The sequence below is a fragment of the Setaria italica genome, chromosome II, assembly GCF_000263155.2.
Source record: "Setaria italica strain Yugu1 chromosome II, Setaria_italica_v2.0, whole genome shotgun sequence".
Taxonomy (NCBI): Eukaryota; Viridiplantae; Streptophyta; class Magnoliopsida; order Poales; family Poaceae; genus Setaria; species Setaria italica.
Window position 1 is genome coordinate 41,661,602 of NC_028451.1, and position 18,061 is coordinate 41,679,662.

Here is an 18,061-nt window from a genome sequence, read left to right on the forward strand (position 1 = left end):
ATTGAGATGAAACTGCCATTCTCCATGCACAGTTTCATTGACGCAATTTCATATACAGTCTGACACATTAATTCTTGTATGGTAGTATGATCAAATTTGTCATGCGATGAAATCAAGAACATTCTCTGTGCAAGTTTCATTGTGTTTAGTTTCATTGTGTTTCATGAGATTTGGTAACTGTGGCAATTGGATTTTATGGGGATGAAACTCCCCTCCCCTCTCTCTTCATAATTAGCTTGCCAAGTCATCAAAACTGTTGTGGCATAAGATTTAACGCCCATAAAATTCTTAATGATACTCCACTGAGACTGGTCTGATTAAATCTTGTTGCTCATTTGCCCCGTTTTTTCGAAAAAAAACAATGGAGCATAAAGGCTAAGTGAATTCTGACATCTGATCAGATCGAAGGGCAAGAACAGTTTCTAACCTTCTATCATCTAAAAAAAACTTGCAAAAAGCCAAGCAAAAAGAATAAGAGGAGATGCCCTCAGGCCAGCAGTGCGTGGACCAGATAAGATCAGATGATTGAGAACGCGGATCAGACAAGGCATGTGGCTCACTGTGCCAGTGGCTGCAATGCATGGCATGGAGCCTACAAAGTACAAACTAGTCTATAGCACACGTCATAGGTGTTTACATTCATGGGACCAAAAGGAACAGCTCAGCAGCTAGCTGCCAGGCACATCACCAAGGTTCATGTTACATCAAAAACCCAATGCGTGATGATCTTTAGATCCTTGCAACAGCTTAGCTAAACAAATAGTACATGCATTACTGAATTACTGATGACATTTCCACTCCTACTTAAGGCAACCTCACAACCCTAATTACTCTACACACACTTGTTGCTACACTCCCCAAAACGAAGCTCTACCTCTTAGGGGGTGTTTGGAAGGAGGGGGCTAAATTTTAGCCCCCGTCACATCGAATGTTTGGACACTAAGTAGGAGTATTAAACCTAGATTAATTACAAAACTAATTACACAACCCCTAGGCTAAATCGCGAGACGAATCTATTAAGCCTAATTAGTGCATGATTTGACAATGTGGTGCTACAGTAACCATTCACTAATGATGGATTAATTAGGCTCAATAGATTCGTCTCGCGATTTAGCCTAGGGGTTCTGCAATTAGTTTTGTAATTAGCTTATGTTTAGTCCTCCTAATTAGTATCCGAACATCCGATGTGACAGGGCTAAAGTTTAGCCTCCTCCTTCCAAACACCCCCTTATTATAACTAGCTAATATAATGGTCGAGCATGCATGTCAATAAGCTAGCTTAGGAATTTAAATTTGCATGCTTCGAGCAATGAAGAACATGCATTGTTCCATTTGCTTGAAGTGTGCATGCAGGCATAGGCTTCTCCTTGTAGATTAATTAAACTACTGGTCGGAGAAGGCGGTCTTGGGGAGCACGGCGTCCCTGACCTTGGTGAGCTCCCGGCCCTTGCTCCGGCCCCTGCACGCCTGGTCCGGCGGCGATGCCACGCCCATCCGCTCCATCTTCCTCGCCAGCCACTCGTGCGGCGGCAGCAGCAGCATCTCCGCCCCGTCCTCCTCCTCCTCCTCGCCGCCGCCGCGGCTGCCGGCCGCCGGGATGGCCACCGGCGCCGACGACCTCGGCTTGCCGGGCCTGCAGCCGCTCACCACCACGCCGTCTCTCTCGGCCGCGGCGGCGCCCTTCTTCTTGTCCTTCCCGCCGCCGCTGACCCTCCTATTCCTCGGCGGAGTCGCCACGAGCGCCTCCGCCTCCGCCGCCGCGCTGCTGCCCTGATGGTGATCGCCCAGCAGCACGTCCCATACATCTCCCTCGTCGAACTCTTCTTCCCGCACTCCGGCCATAGACCTCGCACGCACACTACTACGCTACTAGGTGGCTATGGAAACACAGGAGAGAAGAAGAGAGGGGTGGTGTGTGACTGTGTGTTGGCTTGGAGGTGGCAACTGGCGACGCGAGCAGGCGGCGCTGCCCGGCACGTATATTTGTCACAGGCGAGGGTGACAGGGCCCACCACGGGGGTGCGGCGCACGGGGACAAGGTTGCGGTGGCCGCGCACCGACCGGCAGACCCACGGGTGGTCTCGCCCTCCTTCGATCGCCATCGATTTTGAATGCCTTGCTGCGTTTTGGCAAGGCATGTGTTAACAACGCCGTACCTGTGAACCGGCGAGTTTGATATATGGCAACATCGTTGGTAGATTTGTGGATCAATAGTGTTTGGAACATGCAAATCTCTCATAATTATTTTACAACAAATGGTACAATTCTGATTTGAAATGAGGAAAGGTACGTACCTCCGCACCCACATGTGACCGTATGACTTATCTCGACCACTTCGCGAATTCTACCTATGGTTACTTCTTGCAGCTAGCACAAATCTCAATACGAAATGAATGGCCAAGATAAGCCTTGTAGCCACAGGGACAAGCTTCTGCGCATAATGGCATCTCGCCTTTTTTAAGATGAAAGAGCAATAGCCAGCTATTCCTCACTAGAAGTAGCAGTGGAAGCATTGCTCCATCTGACCAAACCCATCGTATCACCATGACCATCACACACATGGATGCATATCCACATGTGCATTTTCCATTTGCATGAAAGGGTCCTCTAGCTCTTTCCAGCTAGGCAGAGTATGTATAGGCACATATACCAGTATGTATCAGCACGTAGACAGTAGCCAAACAAAAGTAGCGGCAGCAGCAGGACAGCAATGCACACAAGTGGATGGATAAGGAACGAAGGTGACGAGACGGGCGAGGCGGGCGCCGGCGATTGGGCGGCAGGCTGCTCGAGGCGAGGCGCCGGCCGGGAGGTTCAGATTCGCCTGCCATTGCTGCAGATCGATGCCGCGCCCGGCCCCCAGATGCCCTGCCTGCGGGAACCCGACATGCCGGCCGGAACGCGATCGAAAGCCTGTATTCTTTTGATGGAGAGAGGCGCTCGCTACGCGCCACCGATCCGACGTGATCGATGTGAGCTATGGCGCTGGCAGTGCCAGGCCAGAGGGGGAGCGCGGCCGGCCAGCCGTGAGTTGATTTGAGATCAAGCCGTGGATTTATCTGGCGCCGAGGCTACACGTGTGTGTACTACCAGCTGGTACTTCGTTCTCAGTGCAATGCAATGCAAACTTCAGGCTCTTGGTGAGCGCCTTCGTTCCTTCCTGGATGTAGGGTAGAGCTCTGATGCTGTCAGGTCACATCGTTGCGTCGTCTCGGCGAGTTTGGCAGGTGTTTAGCAGAGGAGGAGAAATTTTGGTTAAAAACGCCATCAAAAGACAACCACTTATGTTCTAGGTCTTTTATACCATATAAAAAAGAAAAGATCCATGGTTCGTCAAGTTCTCCCAAACTAGCAACAATTACAGCCTTTCTACCAGTTTCTCAAGAGTGATCGTTAGCTCCTAGCAGCGATCCTGCGTTGCTATCCCGCCGGCTTCAGCTGAAGGAGTGGGAGAGCTCGCCGTCCTCGCTCTCGCCGCCGGCGGCCTGACCCAGGTTTGGCTCGGCCGCGGCTCTGAAGTCGATTCTAGGAGGCGGCAGCTTCTCAAACAGGCACTCCCTGATGTTTGCCAGAGCTCCCTTGTCGTAAGGATTGGGCGAGCTGCGATACCTTCCTTTCTCCATCTCATGGCTCGTCTGCATAACCACAAAATTAAGGGCAACTCATTGGCTCCATTACTCGTAAAAGGGAAAAAATAGTAGGCCTGTTCAATGATTATAGCAACCGTAGGAAAATATGAAGAATAATGACGCTTAGAGTTGTATCTGGTGCTGAATGATTACATCTCTAAACGGATTCAGAGTGGAACCATGTGTATGAGCAATAAGCATCATTAGTTCTGTATATCTAATCTTTGAAAAAAAAGTTAGTTCTGAATCTCATCAAAAGCATATTGTTGGACAAATGGCGGCACTATGCAGAATGTACCATTATTACTGATAAGTAATAGGCTGTGTACCGTGTTCTTGGCTAGGAGGAATGCATGGAAGGCCAGAAGGCACGCAAGGACGCAGATAGCCATGAAGCTGAATGCTGCGAGAACGAACGGTTCAGGCAAAGTTCTGACCATACTGAAGACTCCTGCATGGGTACTATCCATCTTGGCCTTAATTCTCATCACTGAGAACGTCAACATGAACGTGTAGAACGCCAACGCCGAGCACAACAACAGCAAGTAAGATCTGTAGTTTCTCTGCAGAAGCAAGGATTTTTTTTTTTAGCACAACAACGCCGAGATTTGCAAGCGACGTGATAAGCTGTTGCGACAGCACACAGCAGCAACGATCATACCAGTCCTATGCACCGGCTTATCAAGGGGCAGTGGTGATCAAACTTGTCGACGCAGTTGTCGCAGACGGCGCAGTGGGAGCTTCTCGGAGGGCGGTTGATCTTGCAGGCCCGGCAAAAGTTCAGCCTCATCTCGACACCGTTGACGACGATGAACCGGCTCGGAGCACTTCTGGCAGCACCTGTTCCATCTTCTTCAGACGGTGACACCGGGTTTCTTGGTATGATTCCGGGGTCGCTTGTTGCAGCCAGTAGCAAACTTACAGTCGCCTATGAACAAGCATGGAATCGCTGGTGATTAAATTGTTTGTGATGACTGTAATAATCCACATCAAGCGCTACTAATTGACAAAGTGTGAGCTGTCCGTTGTGGTCATATACTGACGGTTGCCAATAGGATCAGGGAGGATGCTGAGACGAGGATCCCGTGCGCCGACGACCGATCGACGACGTCGTCCAAGAAAATCCATTCTGAAAGGAGAAGGGCCATGGCTGACAGGATCAGGCCCCGCGGGTCGGGGCTGCAGATCACGCGGCCATCCAAGAAAAACACCTGAAAATATCCTCGAATTAATCGAGCATACAGTCGAGTTCTGAATGTGAACCGGACATTGCCGTCTGTCTACAGACACTGAAACTGCTATACTGCACTACTGCAGTGGCATACACCTGACTCAGACTGGACTGTCGGCGTCGTTCCTGAATTTCGATTCGCAGTGAAAGCAAGGAGATATAGAAAGATCTACAGAGAATAAGAACATGCGTACGTTGTTTCCAGGCCACACTTGGTGCACCCTCGCCGGCGGCGACGGCGAAAGCGGCGGGCCGCGGCTGAAACCGGATGACGGCAGCAGGGATCGGAGCATGCCGCAAGCACTCCTCATCGGACTGCGCGTCGCAGAGGACGAAGAACCGTTGAGGCCTCCGGTTCCTGCGCTCCTCCGGTGTCCGTGGTGTTGTTGTTCTTGCATCTGCCGTTCTTGATCAGCGGAGCGCTCCATGGCCAGTCTGTTCTTGATCTCAGTAGTCAGTATGTTGGCGAAAGAGGGGAAAGTAAGCGGGGCAACCGCCGCGCGCGCGAGAGAGTAAAGATTGAGCTTGGCCCAGGTGCGTTTCCGGCCCATCGAAAGCCCGGGTGGACGCCGTATGGGATGACTGGCCCAGCGACTGTGTCCATCGGTTCCTGCAAGATGACTTTTGCGTGGCCGCCGTAGGATCACAACGAACGACGTAGATGCAGTGGCGGAGGATCCCATTCCTGTTATACGATAGCAGCACTTAAATTGCTGCATGAAAAATTTAACAAAAAAAACAGGAAACTATCTATCTGGATGCAAAATTTAAGTTTCCAAAAACTTTTGCAACGGAGAAAAAGAACTTCTTGTACGGTTAACCTTGTCTTCGAGATTTCGACCGTCCATTGTGTAACATGAACTAGGAAAATATGTATAGCATGCGTCCGATCAACTTCATTTAGCAACACACATATGCACAATTAAATTTTAACCACATTTTTTTGGCAATATTATGTGTTGTTGAGATGAAGTGTAACTAATTGGTACTTTCCTTCCTCACCATGTCCAGCCTCCTTCGGGATGCCCAACAACAAACTAGCAGGCCACTGTTAAGATTCAAAGATGCCTGAGGTAAAAGGTTGGGTGATTGCGGGGTAGAACAGCAAGACGATAACAGTTCATTGTGGACAGGGTGGCGAGACAGGTCACGCGTGGTGGTGAAAACCGGTTAGGCTATCCGCACCGTCAGACCTTAAACGGATCTCTAATGGGGCATGGTCCACCTATCAGATCAGATTTTACTAATCGGTAAAAGTTTGTCTCCACCGTCGCCCCACCTCTATCCCAATCTCCATCACCCATCTCCTTCCTCCCCTCCTCCGCACCCCCGCATCGCCTCCCTCCCTTCTCCTCCTTCCCGACGGCCGGCGGCTCCCCATCCTCTGCGCCAGATCTGCGCGCGGCGGCCCAGCCCTCTCCTCCCCGCCGGCGGTCGACGGCTCCCCGTCCTCTGCGCCAGATCTGCGCGCGGCGACCCGGCCTCCTCCTCCCCGCCAGCAGCCGTGGCTCCCAGATCCGGCGGCCGGCGGCGTCGAGGCCGGCGGCGACGGGGTCGAGGCACGGGGCGCAGCCTCCTGGCGGCCGACGGCTCCCCGTCCTCTACGCGCCAGATCCGCACGCGGCAGCCCAGCCTCCTCCTCCCTACCGGCGGCCGCGGCCCCTCTTCCCCGCCATCAGTCGCGGGTCCCACGCCTTCCACCTAACACATCCGTGTCCACTACGTCTGGAGGTCTCCGGCCCGTAGCGACCTAGGGGATAGAGGGGCATTTACCGTGCTACCGTGCAGCGGTTCGATCGTCAGATTTGGCGTCCAGGCGATTTTGACGAGCCACGGTGCGGATAGCCTTAGTGAGCTACTGTGAATAAACCACTGCGTGGCAGTGCCAGGTAAGCCAGGTGAGTGTGTGGTAATCGGTTCAGTCTTCAATCTTGGCACGCTTCTTCTGCTCTCTCTCTCTCTCTCTCTCTCTCTGCTGGACGCGAGCTGCCGTGGCTTGCGTCCGATCCTTAGGCTGTCCACGCGGTAATCATCGGGCGCGGGGCTGCACGGAATTTATTTTCCGATTTTTTTAGAATGGCGTGCATTATTCTTGTTGGAGTATTTTAGTGAGTGCATTTAATTTACTGCCCTCCAGCCCTCCATCCGTCAAATTACTCCACTGCTTAATTACCACACCGGCTATAAGTGAGGGAGGGAGCGCGCGGTAGTGTCGTATGCAGTGTGTTTGCTAGCGTCCAGCGCTACTGCCGAAAACCCGAAACGTTTCTGCTCGCGTTCGCTGCCAGCCAGCCACCATGCGGACCATGACGATCCCGTCCCCCACCATGCGCAGGTTGAAGCAGGCCGCCGCCGCCGCCAGGGCCCCGCAGGCCGCAGCGCCGGCGCCCGTGCTCCGTCGTCCCGCGGGAGACAGCGGCGGCGGCGCCCGTGGCGGACCGGGGCGCGTCCTCCAGGCCTCGCCTTCGTCCGGCAAGCGCCACACCACCGCAGGAGGCGGCGGCAACGGCCGCGACCAGGGGCGCGTCATCCGGTCGGCGGCGGCGCCGGCTCATGCCTCCTCCAACTCGTCGTCCGGCATCAAGCGCCGCGGCAGCGCCACCGCGCAGCCAGCATCCGGCCGCGCTGTTCGTGATCCGCCGCCGGCGCCTCCTAGCGCTCCGCCGGCCGCCCCCGCCGCGGACGGCGGCGGGAACGCGGCAGCCGCGGCGGTCGGCGACCGGGTGCTCGTCCGCACGCCCGTGACGCATTCGCTCGCGGGGCAGCACGTCGTCATCACGCTCGGCGCCGTGGTGGTCTCCGTACACTCCACCGCGGAGGAGGACGGGGACGACGGCTACCTCGATGTCGTCTTCGACGGCGAGTTCCCGCCGCACGACCCCTCGTCCACCGTGCGCATTACGTGGGACCAGCTCGTCGTGAGCACTCCGGCCGCCGCTAAAAAGCCGCTGGCGTCGGGCGCCGCCTCCACCACCGTGCCGGCCCCAGCGCGTCCGAGCAAGAGAGAGGCTGGAGGATCGGCGACGTCACTCCGGGGCGCTGAACGGCAGAGGAGCCTGGAGGACGCGAGATGCAAGCGGAGCCGGTACTAGCTAGCTTGGGAAGCCATTGATCCGTGCACCGTGTTCTGTAGCTGCAGGCTTGTAGTTGTAGCAAGGTTAGGGCTTTGGGTTGGGGAGCTCCCAACTTCGAGGCTAGTCAAGAGATGGGGTAATAAGCGGTGAGCATGGATAGTGGTAGTGGTGTAGGGAGGGTTTTTGGCACGGGATCATGTAAACAACATATGAGTGCCTGATTTCAGTTTAAGTTTAATTTAATAAACTACATATATTTGTATCGTGTGCACAGAACCATGAATGGTAATTTTAGTAGAGCATGAGCACCTACTCCTTTTTCTTTCATTTTTTGTTAGCTAGCATTTTCATTTTCCTCTATGGCCGTCTGTTTATATCTCCAATTGAGTGTGCGATAACGCAAGTTTGAAAAAAAATAGTTCAAATATATTGTATTAATATAAGACAATATATTGTGATTAGAATATACCACTGCATGTATGCTTACCTACCACAAGTCCACAAATAGAGCAGTATGTAACCAATAATCGTTCAGGTAATCACTGGTTTGTGTGCTTAGGATACTAATATTGATGCTAACTACATGCTACATGTTTGCTCAATCCTTTTTGTGTGTGTGTGTGTGTTGGGGGTGGGGGGGGGGGGGGGGGGGGGGGCAGCCCCTTGGGCTAACGCCACTGAATGGATCCGGTGGTGCGGTGCCTAAGATGGAGGACGGTGATGGTTAGTACGGGAAATGGCGGCGGTGGAGGCACACAAGAGAGGTGGTGTGTGAGATTGGGGTGGCCATGCTGGATTTCCCGCCGTCGCCTTCCTTTACTATCCATTCCAATCATGGTGGGTGGGATTAGGAATTTGGGATTATATTAGAAATCCTTTGTATGTTGTAGATGCTCATCTGTCTGTTTGATACAAACTGAAATAAGAAAAAATAAGACTAGTTTATTTAATGAAAAGCTATTTAAAAATACAAATCCGTTGTGTGTGTGTGTTGTGCGCGCGTTTCTTGATTTGAGTTTATTGCTCCTTTGTTCTCTCCTCTGTATATATATTTGAAGGAAAATAATGGAAGGGTAGCAATTTCAAGAAAGAACGGTTTCTCCCTCTTCTCAGCGTATCGAGCTCACTGTGGTCCTTGTAAGGAAAAAAACGTGTGCACAAGCCATACGGTTAGAATGGTCCTTGTAAGAAAAAAAATGTGTGCACAAACCATACGGTTAGAATGATATTTCCTTCAATTTTAGGCGTGAGAGTCCAGTAAAAATTATATAACACTTTAAAAAGTCATGGGTCAACTTATGGTCGCAGAAAACTCTGCCCCCCTCCCTTTCCTCTCCTCTAGCGCATATCAAAACTCTGTGTAAAACAACATTTGGCTCGCTAAAAAGCTCCAATGAAAATCAGGTGGGGATGCTCTCCCCCTCGTTGACCTTAAAAAAAAACTTATGGTCGCAGATTACTCAAGTTGTGCAGGCCATTTCATGGTAGGACTTTATGCACAAATTAGTCGCTTCAGCTTATCAGTTGGCTTATCAGTCACCGAACAGTATTTTTCTCTCACAACAAATCAGCCGTTTTAATTTTTCAGCCGGCTTATAAGTGCAGACGGATTGTGTGAAACATGCCGGTTTGTTCGGATTGTTGAGCCCGTTTAGGGCCTGTTTGGCGACTTGGCAAAATTTTACAAACGTGATATTAAACATTTTTAATTCGATGTGCACTAGAAATCCCTTGTATCTATTCCCGCGTGTAATTTGCTGTTTGGATAGAAACAAACTCTGCAGCTCAGCATCTGATATGCTTCTGAATTGAAATGGTCAGCACAAGCAAAATAGATCTGGGCACAAGGAAAAATCAACAACATTGCAAGGATCGTGTGATTCTCCATTGCTGCTGCCGCTAGAAATTCGCGTACCATTGTCTGCTGCTACTTGTTGAATATGATTGTGTGCCAGGGAAGAAAAATTGAACTGCAAAAGGGGGAAAAGAGAAAACAAAGGCAAAGAAGGCCGCCGCTCGCTGGAGGACGACGACGCACCGAAGCTTTCAACGCTGGCTCGCTGCTGGACGCACTAGCCACCGGCATTGACATGAGATCGGCAGCCTGATATGCTCGCTGTACCTATGCGGCCTCGCCAGCAGTGGCTGCACAGGATGCTCGGCGACCTCGTCGTTGTCGCCATTGCGGCATCGCCTGACGAGCCACACTGCTTACACGCTGCAATGGCTCTTCACTCGTGACGCATACTACAAGCTCTGACACTGACGCCATAGCCTTCTCCTTTTCATGGGCTCGATGTGGATGCATGCCAGCAGCGGTGTGGATCTGAGGCTACCGGCACGGATCGGGGCCGTAGCTGCATTGGTGGTGCAATTTGAGGCAGGGAAATGTAGATCCATGTAGAGGGAGCCAGGGAGGAGGGGGAAGAGACGGAACCAGGTCCATGGAGGAAATGAGTGCACGCCATGGTTTCGGGGTGAAGCAGTCGGACGAGCGGAGGACGAGGAAACCCGACTTCCGCCGAAAGTGTCGCCTGTGGAGATGATTATTTTTTTCCGGGTGCAAGGACCCAATACCAGTGTAGACCTATTTATTTTGCAGCCCATCCAAGCGGGTTTTTGAGATCCGTCTGGAAATTTTTTAGGCTGATATTTTGCACTGGTATTTGGATGCAAAACCGGAATTCCAAACAGCCCTGCTACACGTCAGCAGTTTCATATGTCATCTCATGCAGTGCTATAGGATTTTTGATGATGTGGAGGAAAGAGAGCGAGGAGAGAGAAAGAGATCGTTGTTTCACGAAACAACTGCATCATAAGCCAAATTGTAGGACTACGAGACAATCAACAATCATGGTACGAGTTATTATTGTCATGCAACTTATAATATTTCTTTATTTATATGCACAAATTAAAGAATTATATAACTCTATCGGACAACTTATAAGACAACCGTACGTGTTGCCTATTAAATTGTTCCAAAATTACGTGTCAATGCATGAAATCGCCTATCAGACGACACTTAGCATTATCCCCTTCGTTCGCTTTCGTTTTCCGCTGATTGTTGGGAGTACGAAAGCGCCGCAAATCTGAACCCGAATCCTCTCAAAAAAGAAAGAAAAGAACAGACGTTTTCCGGATTCCGAGTCCGAGGTCGCGGTCAGCTCCGTCGTTGACTTGGAGTTGGAGAGCTCCGCTATAACCTTCGCCCCGCGACCCCCGCCCTCTTCGTTCTCACGGTCAAGTTCAGAAGCCACTCGCGCTCCTTCTCTCCCGTGCGCATCCCTGAGCCATAATCACGCCTTCTTCTCTTCCTGATCCCCCGGACGCCCGCCATGCCTACCATGACGGTGCCGTCCGCCGCCATGCGCAGGCTGCGCCGCGAGGGGCTCGAGATCAGCCGGAGGAGGGCGGCCCTCGCGCCGACAGGAGGAGTCGCTGTCGCCAAGAAGCCCTCACCGCCGCCACCGTATACGTACGTGCTCGCTTTGCCGGCGCCGCTGCCGCGTCGTCTCAGCCTGGAACGCGTGCCGCCGCCGCCTCCCTGTGCTGCCAGCTCGCGCTCGCTCCACGCCGCCGTGGAGGTCACCAGGAGCATGTGCATTGGCAAGGGAGCGCAAGTGCGCGTGCGCACGCGGGTCGGCGTGGCACGCAGCACGGGGCAGCCCATCGTGTCCTGGCTCCGCGCGGTCGTCGACTCCGCCGCCGACGAGGACGGCTACCTCCACGTCACCTACACCTACACCAACGGCAAGCTCCCACGCATCGCGTGCGTCGCCCCAAGCGACGTCAGGCTGCACGATGTGGCGCCCACCGACGCCCGCGGCGCTGCTTTGTCCACCGCCGGTTCTTCTTCCGCCGTCACCGGCAACCAAATTAGGATCGCGAATATTCGGATCGCAAATATTAATCGTGATCCAAAATAGGGGATAATTTGTAAGATTTAAGGGGCTAAATGTATATATACGGATCGCAATTATTGATCGCGATCTAAAATAGGGCGTAATTTGTAAGATTAAGGGGCTAAATGTATATATACGGATTGCGATTATTGACCAGAGTTTATATGAAAATATACTCTGTGCCGGAGACATGGCAGTCACGCCGGCGGCGGCGAGATCCTCCAGATCCTCTCGCGCGGCAACGTCCGCCTCCGCCCAGGTTGCGCTACGGATACTGGATCGAGCTCGCCGCCGCCACATCCAAGCCTCAGGAAATGAAATCACCTCTGCTCCGCCCGCCTTCATCTCCATCGTAAATCCCTTTGCCTTTGTCGCCCGGCGCTGACAGAGAGCGTGCCACGCCGCCAGGTTGTTGCCTCGAGCCTCGACGACAAGGTTGTTATCCGTGGGCAAGAACCTTTTGGCCTCCTCCATGCCCATGAGGAATGCCTGGTTGAGCATGTTCATGTCTATGCTGTTCTGATCATTGAAGAAGGTCGAGGCCGGGGCGCCGTGTTCCCCATCACCGGTAGGAGGGGAGGTGGTCATTGTAGCTATCTCCTCCGCGTCACCCAACAACCCCGAACTCTCGATGCCCGTGCCGCTACCACCATTCGGGAATCTCACGCTGGCGGCGTCTTGTTGGGGAAAGACGAGTTGGCCGACATCGTGAGCGGTGAACTCGTCGATTCCCGCTCCCATGTTGGGGAATGGCGAGGACAGGAGCAGCTGGGAGAGCTCGACCGGCTCGTAGGGCTGGGTGGCGTTGGCAAACGCCGGGGCGTCGTCTAAGGACGCTGAGAGGGTGCAGGTGCTGCTCCTATTGTTGTTGGTGGTTAAGGAATCGGTGGCGGTGGCAGCGGCGGAGAGGATATGGGCGTATGGCTGCTGGGCCTGGAGGAGCGCGGGGTGGTTGGGGTAGTGGTAGAAGAACTTGTCGTCCATGTCATCCTCCATGAGCATGCGTGAGATGAAGGGGAGCATGAGGTCGTCCGAGGAGGCCACCAGGTCCTCCTCGTCGTCGACGTCGCGGGGCGTCGGGGGAAGGTCGAGGAAGACGGAACGGGAGAACAGCTCCGGGTCCGCCTTCCTCGGGGACTCATCCGGCGTGGCATCCATGCCTGAGAAGCGGCAAAAATGGAAGCTTTAATCGGGTTGCGGACGAGTGCGGCTAGCGGTGGCAGTGTAGTGAGGGGAGGCACGGAGAGGCAATGGAAGGGGTGAGCAACGGGGACGGGGAGACATGGCCACCGCCCGAGAATAGAATGGAGGGAGGGAAGTTAAGGAGTGAAGGTTCCTGTAAGGCGACGGGATGGACTTGGAGCAGCGTGCAGCGGTGGGTGGCAGCCAGCGACGGCCAGGAGGAGGAGCCGATTCGAACCAGGGATATTTATGTAAATAATCGAATCACGATTAATTTTATAATGTTAATGGGCTTATTTGAAAATATTAGGATCGTGATAATTAATCGCGATCCAAATTAGTGGGTACTTTGTAATATGTAGGGGGCATATATTCGGATCACGATTATTAATCAGATACAAAATAGGAGTCTATTTGTAAATTACCGGGGGCTACATGTCTATATGCAAATATTTGGATCGCGATCCAAAACCAGGGAGCCATTTGCAAACGCTCAGTGCCGGCGACATGGCAGCCGTCGGGATCGATCGCGCCGCCGCCGCTGACCTCCGGTAGTCCCGCTCCCGTGCTTCTCGCGCTCCCCTCCATCGAGATCCACCAGATCCCCTCGCGCGCCAATGCCCGCCTCTGCCCAGGCCGCGCTACGGATACCGGATCGAGCTCGCCGCCGCCACGTCCAAGCCTCCCTGTGCCTCGCCGTGGCAGGCTGCCCTGAGCTCAAGCGCGCGTTCGCCGCAGACAGGCCGGCTAGGATATGGAAGCTAGGGGTGTGTCTCTGCGATTCCGAAGCTAGGGAATGGAAACGAAATCATATGCTCCGCGCGCCTTCGTCGCCATCGTGAATCCCCTTCCCCTTCTTGCCCGGCGCCAACAGAATCAGCCACCGGACGACGAGTCGACGATGAGCCTGGCGGCCGGTACCAACCACACACGCTGGCAAGACGTACGCCCAGCAACCGATGGTGCTGTGCAGTGCAGAGGTAAACATCGACATCTCGAAATCTACAGAATCGGCTGAAAATATCACACTTCAACCTTCCTCGTTGGAAGGAAACTGACCCCAAAAGGGGTAAACTTTGAATTCAGCTGAAGACTACTCCGTATCTTGCAAAGTTTGGGCCAGAAATGCCTAGAGATTTTTCAGCATGGACAGTCATCATAATGTCGGCATTATGAAAAATTGCTCATTGCAATGCAGGACGAGCTAGTTCACTTAGTTGTTACAGGCCCTTACACCATCAGCATACCTAGTTCCAGCTACATGGTCTTCTTCTTCTGGCGTGTGAAAGAAAGATGCCACCATAGCAGATCATTTTTCTTTCTCTGATCTGAAGCTTGGATGATGTCTGTTTGATTCGCCAGGCTGGTGCAGCCGCGCAGGCTCAGTTCCACAATTTGAACTGATATAAACAAGGCGATAGAAGGCCCCTCCCCCCTCTTTCTTCTTGTTCTCGGACACATCCTGTAAGCGCTCTGCGCAACCATTCCCGGCCATGCCGGTATCAGTGGTAATACATATTCAGGCGGGGACTCTTCGTCCCCCGTGACCCGTAAAAAAACAGAGAAATGCTTGAGCAGAGGCCAAGCTTCATGATCTGCAGTTCTGAGCAGCTTGCCAAGTGCCGTACAGCTGAAAATGTGGGACCTGAAATAGCTCTCATTTCGGCGGTCTTGGACTCCGGAATTGGGCCTGATGGGCTGCACGACGTAATAACTCGATACACCCATAAGTATAAGATATTCTTATTTTGTCTGAAGTTAAAGTTTGATCAAATTTATAAAAAATAATATTTACGATGTCTAATGAGCATTATAAAGTTTGTTTTTATCCCCCATCTACAAAACATGACACGCTTCCTCCCGAGCTCACCAAACTAGTTCAAACTTTCTCCCACCCTGGTTTTGTTCGATTCAGCACCACGTTAGCGTCCGACCGGTGGACCCTCTCCCATCTCAGCTATTCGATAAAATAAACACCGGCCCCGAACCTCTTTCTTTCCCCAAATTCCCTCTCCCTCTTCCTCTTGAAACCCTAGTGGCAGCAACCCAGATGGCAGCGCGGTGGCGGGCAAGGCGGCGGCGGAGGCCGGCAAAGATCCCTGAGAGCTCATCGAGTAGGGTTGTGCGGTCGGGTCTGGAGGCAAGGGCGATGGACTTATGCACCGGTTGAGTTTAAATCTGCTAAGATCGGTTCTGTTCTTTGCTTTGATTAACTAGTCACATGCACATGTAAAAAGTCCATGTTCTAGTGTGTATAACCATGTTGAATCTTATGCGCTTGTATCATATTGCACTTTATGGCTGAAGAATTCTTGTAGACAATCCGAGTACTTGTAGGTCTGTATGAATGGAGGTTTAATGCCTCAGAAAATTAGATGAATTGGAAGGTTTTGCAGCAGAGCCTGAAACAGTTTATGTACGAACTTCAGGTCACCATGCCACCGATGCTATTCCATTTTCTAATCTGGGGGGGGGGGGGGGGGGGGACACGGAGTTAACGAGGCAACTTCATCTGTTTCTTTTCTGCCTGTGAAGATAGTAGTACCGATTTAAGCACACATCCAATTTGTCATTATCTTTTCCATTTGAAGATGGAAGGTTTCTGAAATTTTGGAGAAGGTAAAAGGGCTGGTGGACGTTTAAAAGGCGAAACGATCTCGATGCAAAGTAGCAGGCACAGTTTGTATATGTTAAAGGGTGTTTGGATCCATGGATTAATTTTAGTTCAGATCACATCGGATGTTTTGATACTGATTAGAAGGACTAAACGTGAACTAATTATAAAACTAATTGCATAAACCATGGTTAATTCGCGAGACGAATCTATTAAGCCTAATTAATCCATGATTAACACATATTTACTGTAGCAACACATGGTCAAATCATGAACTAATTAAGCTTAATAGATTCGTCTCGCGAATTAATCATGATTTATGCAATTGGATTTGTAATTAACCTATATTTAATACTCCTAATACTCCTAATTACTATCGATATGACAGGATTAAACTTTAGTCCCTGAAACCAAACGACCTTAGTTGTCATGCAACGCAAGAGGGAAACACTCGATATACTGTAATACAGTGCGAACTAAGACAAATTTAGTCCTGCAAAAAACTGAAATCTATACAAATACAACAAGAGAGTTGTCCTGTGGACACCTGGTGCTACAAGGTTACAATTCAGAAACAAAACGCAGCATCTGGAGGCAGATGCAGCATGATCTCAATGCGTTAATCCGTACTACTAGCTATAGGCTACCAGCAGCCTGTGATAGTCTTGGACCGGCTCTTCATCTCCTTCTCAAACTTCTTGAGCAACGGCAGCTTCTTCCCGGCGACGGTCGGCCGTGGAGGTGGGAGCAGCCTTATTCTGCCGTGGCGGGCGCGCAGAGCGGTCGCCGGTGACGGCTGAAGAACAACCGGTGGACGCAGCACCGCCGCGGGTGTCGGCACGTCGTGCAGCCTGATGATGTCCCTCGGGGCGACGCGCGCGACGCGTGGGAGCTTGCCGTTGGTGTAGCTGTAGGTCACGTGGAGGTAGCCGTCCATGTCGGCGGCGGAGTCGACGACCGCGCGGAGCCAGAACACGATGGGCTGCCCCGTGCTGCGCGCCGTGCCGACCCGCGTGCGCACGCGCACTTGTGCTCCCTTCCCGATGCATTTGCTGCTGCTGACCTCCGCCGGCTCCGCAGTCGGCGCGGCGGTGCGGTGCGAGCGCGAGCTGGCAGCACAAGGCGCAGGGTTGGAACGCGGCAGCGGCGCCGGCAAAGCGAGAACGTACGTATGCTGTGGCGGCGGTGAGGGCTTCTTGGCGACAGCGACTCCTCCTGTCGGCACGAGGGCCGCCCTCCTGCGGCTGATCTCGAGCCCCTCGCGGCGCAGCCTGCGCATGGCGGCGGACGGCACCGTCATGGTGGGCATGGCGGCCGCCCGGGGATCAGGAAGAGAGGCCAAGAAGGGGTGATTAGGGCTCAGGGACACGAAACGAATGGAAGCGGAGGACGGGGTGGTTTCTGAGCTGGACGTGAGATGGGGCGGGGCGACGAGAAGGTTATAGCCGAGCTCCCCAAGTCAGCGTCGGAGTCTGACCGCGACCTCGGACTCGGTTTTTTCTTTTTCATTTTCTTTTCCTATTTTTGAGGGAGAGAGGACTCGGATTCAGAAGCGCGTCATCTGTATCGTGAATCCGATCGAGTACATTTTAGCTCCAGCAGAGCAAGTATGCACACGAGGAGTTACTTCCACTACAACAAATGAATCCAATCCCTGCTGTATCGTGCGACGCGCGAGGGCGTCGTCCAGGCGCGCCACCGACGCCTCCACGCCCGGTGCCACCGACGCCTCCACGCCCGGTGCCGCCGCCGGCCACCTTCGGGGCCCGGGCAGTGGCGGACGCAAACCCTGCCGCCGTGAGGGTCGGCGCGCCGGCCGGTGCTCGTCCGCACGCCCGTCGACGACGGCGACGCGAGAGTGCTACACACCTCTCGGGGCGGCGGCCCGTCGTGCTACTGCTCACGCTCAGCGCCTGCATCGTCGTCCCCGACGCAGGCGGCGGCTACCTCGACGTGGTCTACGAGGGCAGGTTCCCGCGTGACGAGCCGACGACCCCTTCGCCACCGTGCGCGTCGCCAGGGACCAGCTGAAGCGTCAAGCGACGGCATATCTAGCTGCCGGACAAGCAGTTCGGCGCAATCATGCATGTACACGCCGCTAGCGTGCACAGCGTCGTGTACTACTGATGAGTTAGGTCCTTTGGCACGGCTCATCGAGCAGCTTCTCAAGCGACTTTTAAAGAAGCCGTGCCAAACGGCATGAGCGAAAACGGCTCCAGGGGAGAAGCCCCCGAAATCGCGCTGAGATGAGCCGTCACATGGTGCGAGAGCCAAAAAAAAAACTAGCTCATCGCGGCTTCTGTTCCATGCATGGACATGCTGCCCCAAAGTACCCCTCCTCCTCGTACCTGGAGGGTGGCGGCGGTGACGCGCTCTCGTCCTTGTACCTGGGGGCTGGGGTGGAGGGGCGGTGGCGGAGGGAGCTAGGG

The 18,061-nt window shown here is 53.2% G+C and overlaps 2 protein-coding genes across 2 annotated transcripts; both read right to left on the minus strand.

Annotated features, from left to right (window-relative positions):
• Positions 1-1,153: 1,153 nt before the first annotated feature.
• LOC101783175 lies at positions 1,154-1,939 on the minus strand. The gene has a single exon (XM_004957784.3). It carries the CDS (start codon positions 1,840-1,842, stop codon positions 1,384-1,386), a length of 459 nt encoding a protein of 152 aa, XP_004957841.1. The 5' UTR covers positions 1,843-1,939; the 3' UTR covers positions 1,154-1,383.
• Positions 1,940-3,434: 1,495 nt separating this feature from the next.
• LOC105913810 (probable protein S-acyltransferase 2) lies at positions 3,435-4,777 on the minus strand. The gene is made up of 3 exons (XM_012843735.1): positions 4,673-4,777; positions 4,291-4,557; positions 3,435-3,635 (listed from the first exon to the last, which is right to left on the minus strand). Exons 1-3 carry the CDS (start codon positions 4,775-4,777, stop codon positions 3,435-3,437), a joined length of 573 nt encoding a protein of 190 aa, XP_012699189.1.
• Between the last annotated feature and the right edge of the window lie 13,284 nt (positions 4,778-18,061).

What these genes read in the sequence shown, in the direction of transcription:
- LOC101783175 (XM_004957784.3), bottom strand. Translation starts at nt 1,842, where the DNA reads ATGGCCGGAGTGCGGGAAGAAGAGTTCGACGAGGGAGATGTATGGGAC.
- LOC105913810 (XM_012843735.1), bottom strand. Translation starts at nt 4,777, where the DNA reads ATGGCCCTTCTCCTTTCAGAATGGATTTTCTTGGACGACGTCGTCGAT. An exon ending in CCCTGATCCTATTGGCAACC is followed by an intron (nt 4,558 to 4,672) that starts GTCAGTATATGA and finishes GCTTGTTCATAG; the next exon opens with GCGACTGTAAGTTTGCTACT. An exon ending in TAAGCCGGTGCATAGGACTG is followed by an intron (nt 3,636 to 4,290) that starts GTATGATCGTTG and finishes GTGGTTATGCAG; the next exon opens with ACGAGCCATGAGATGGAGAA.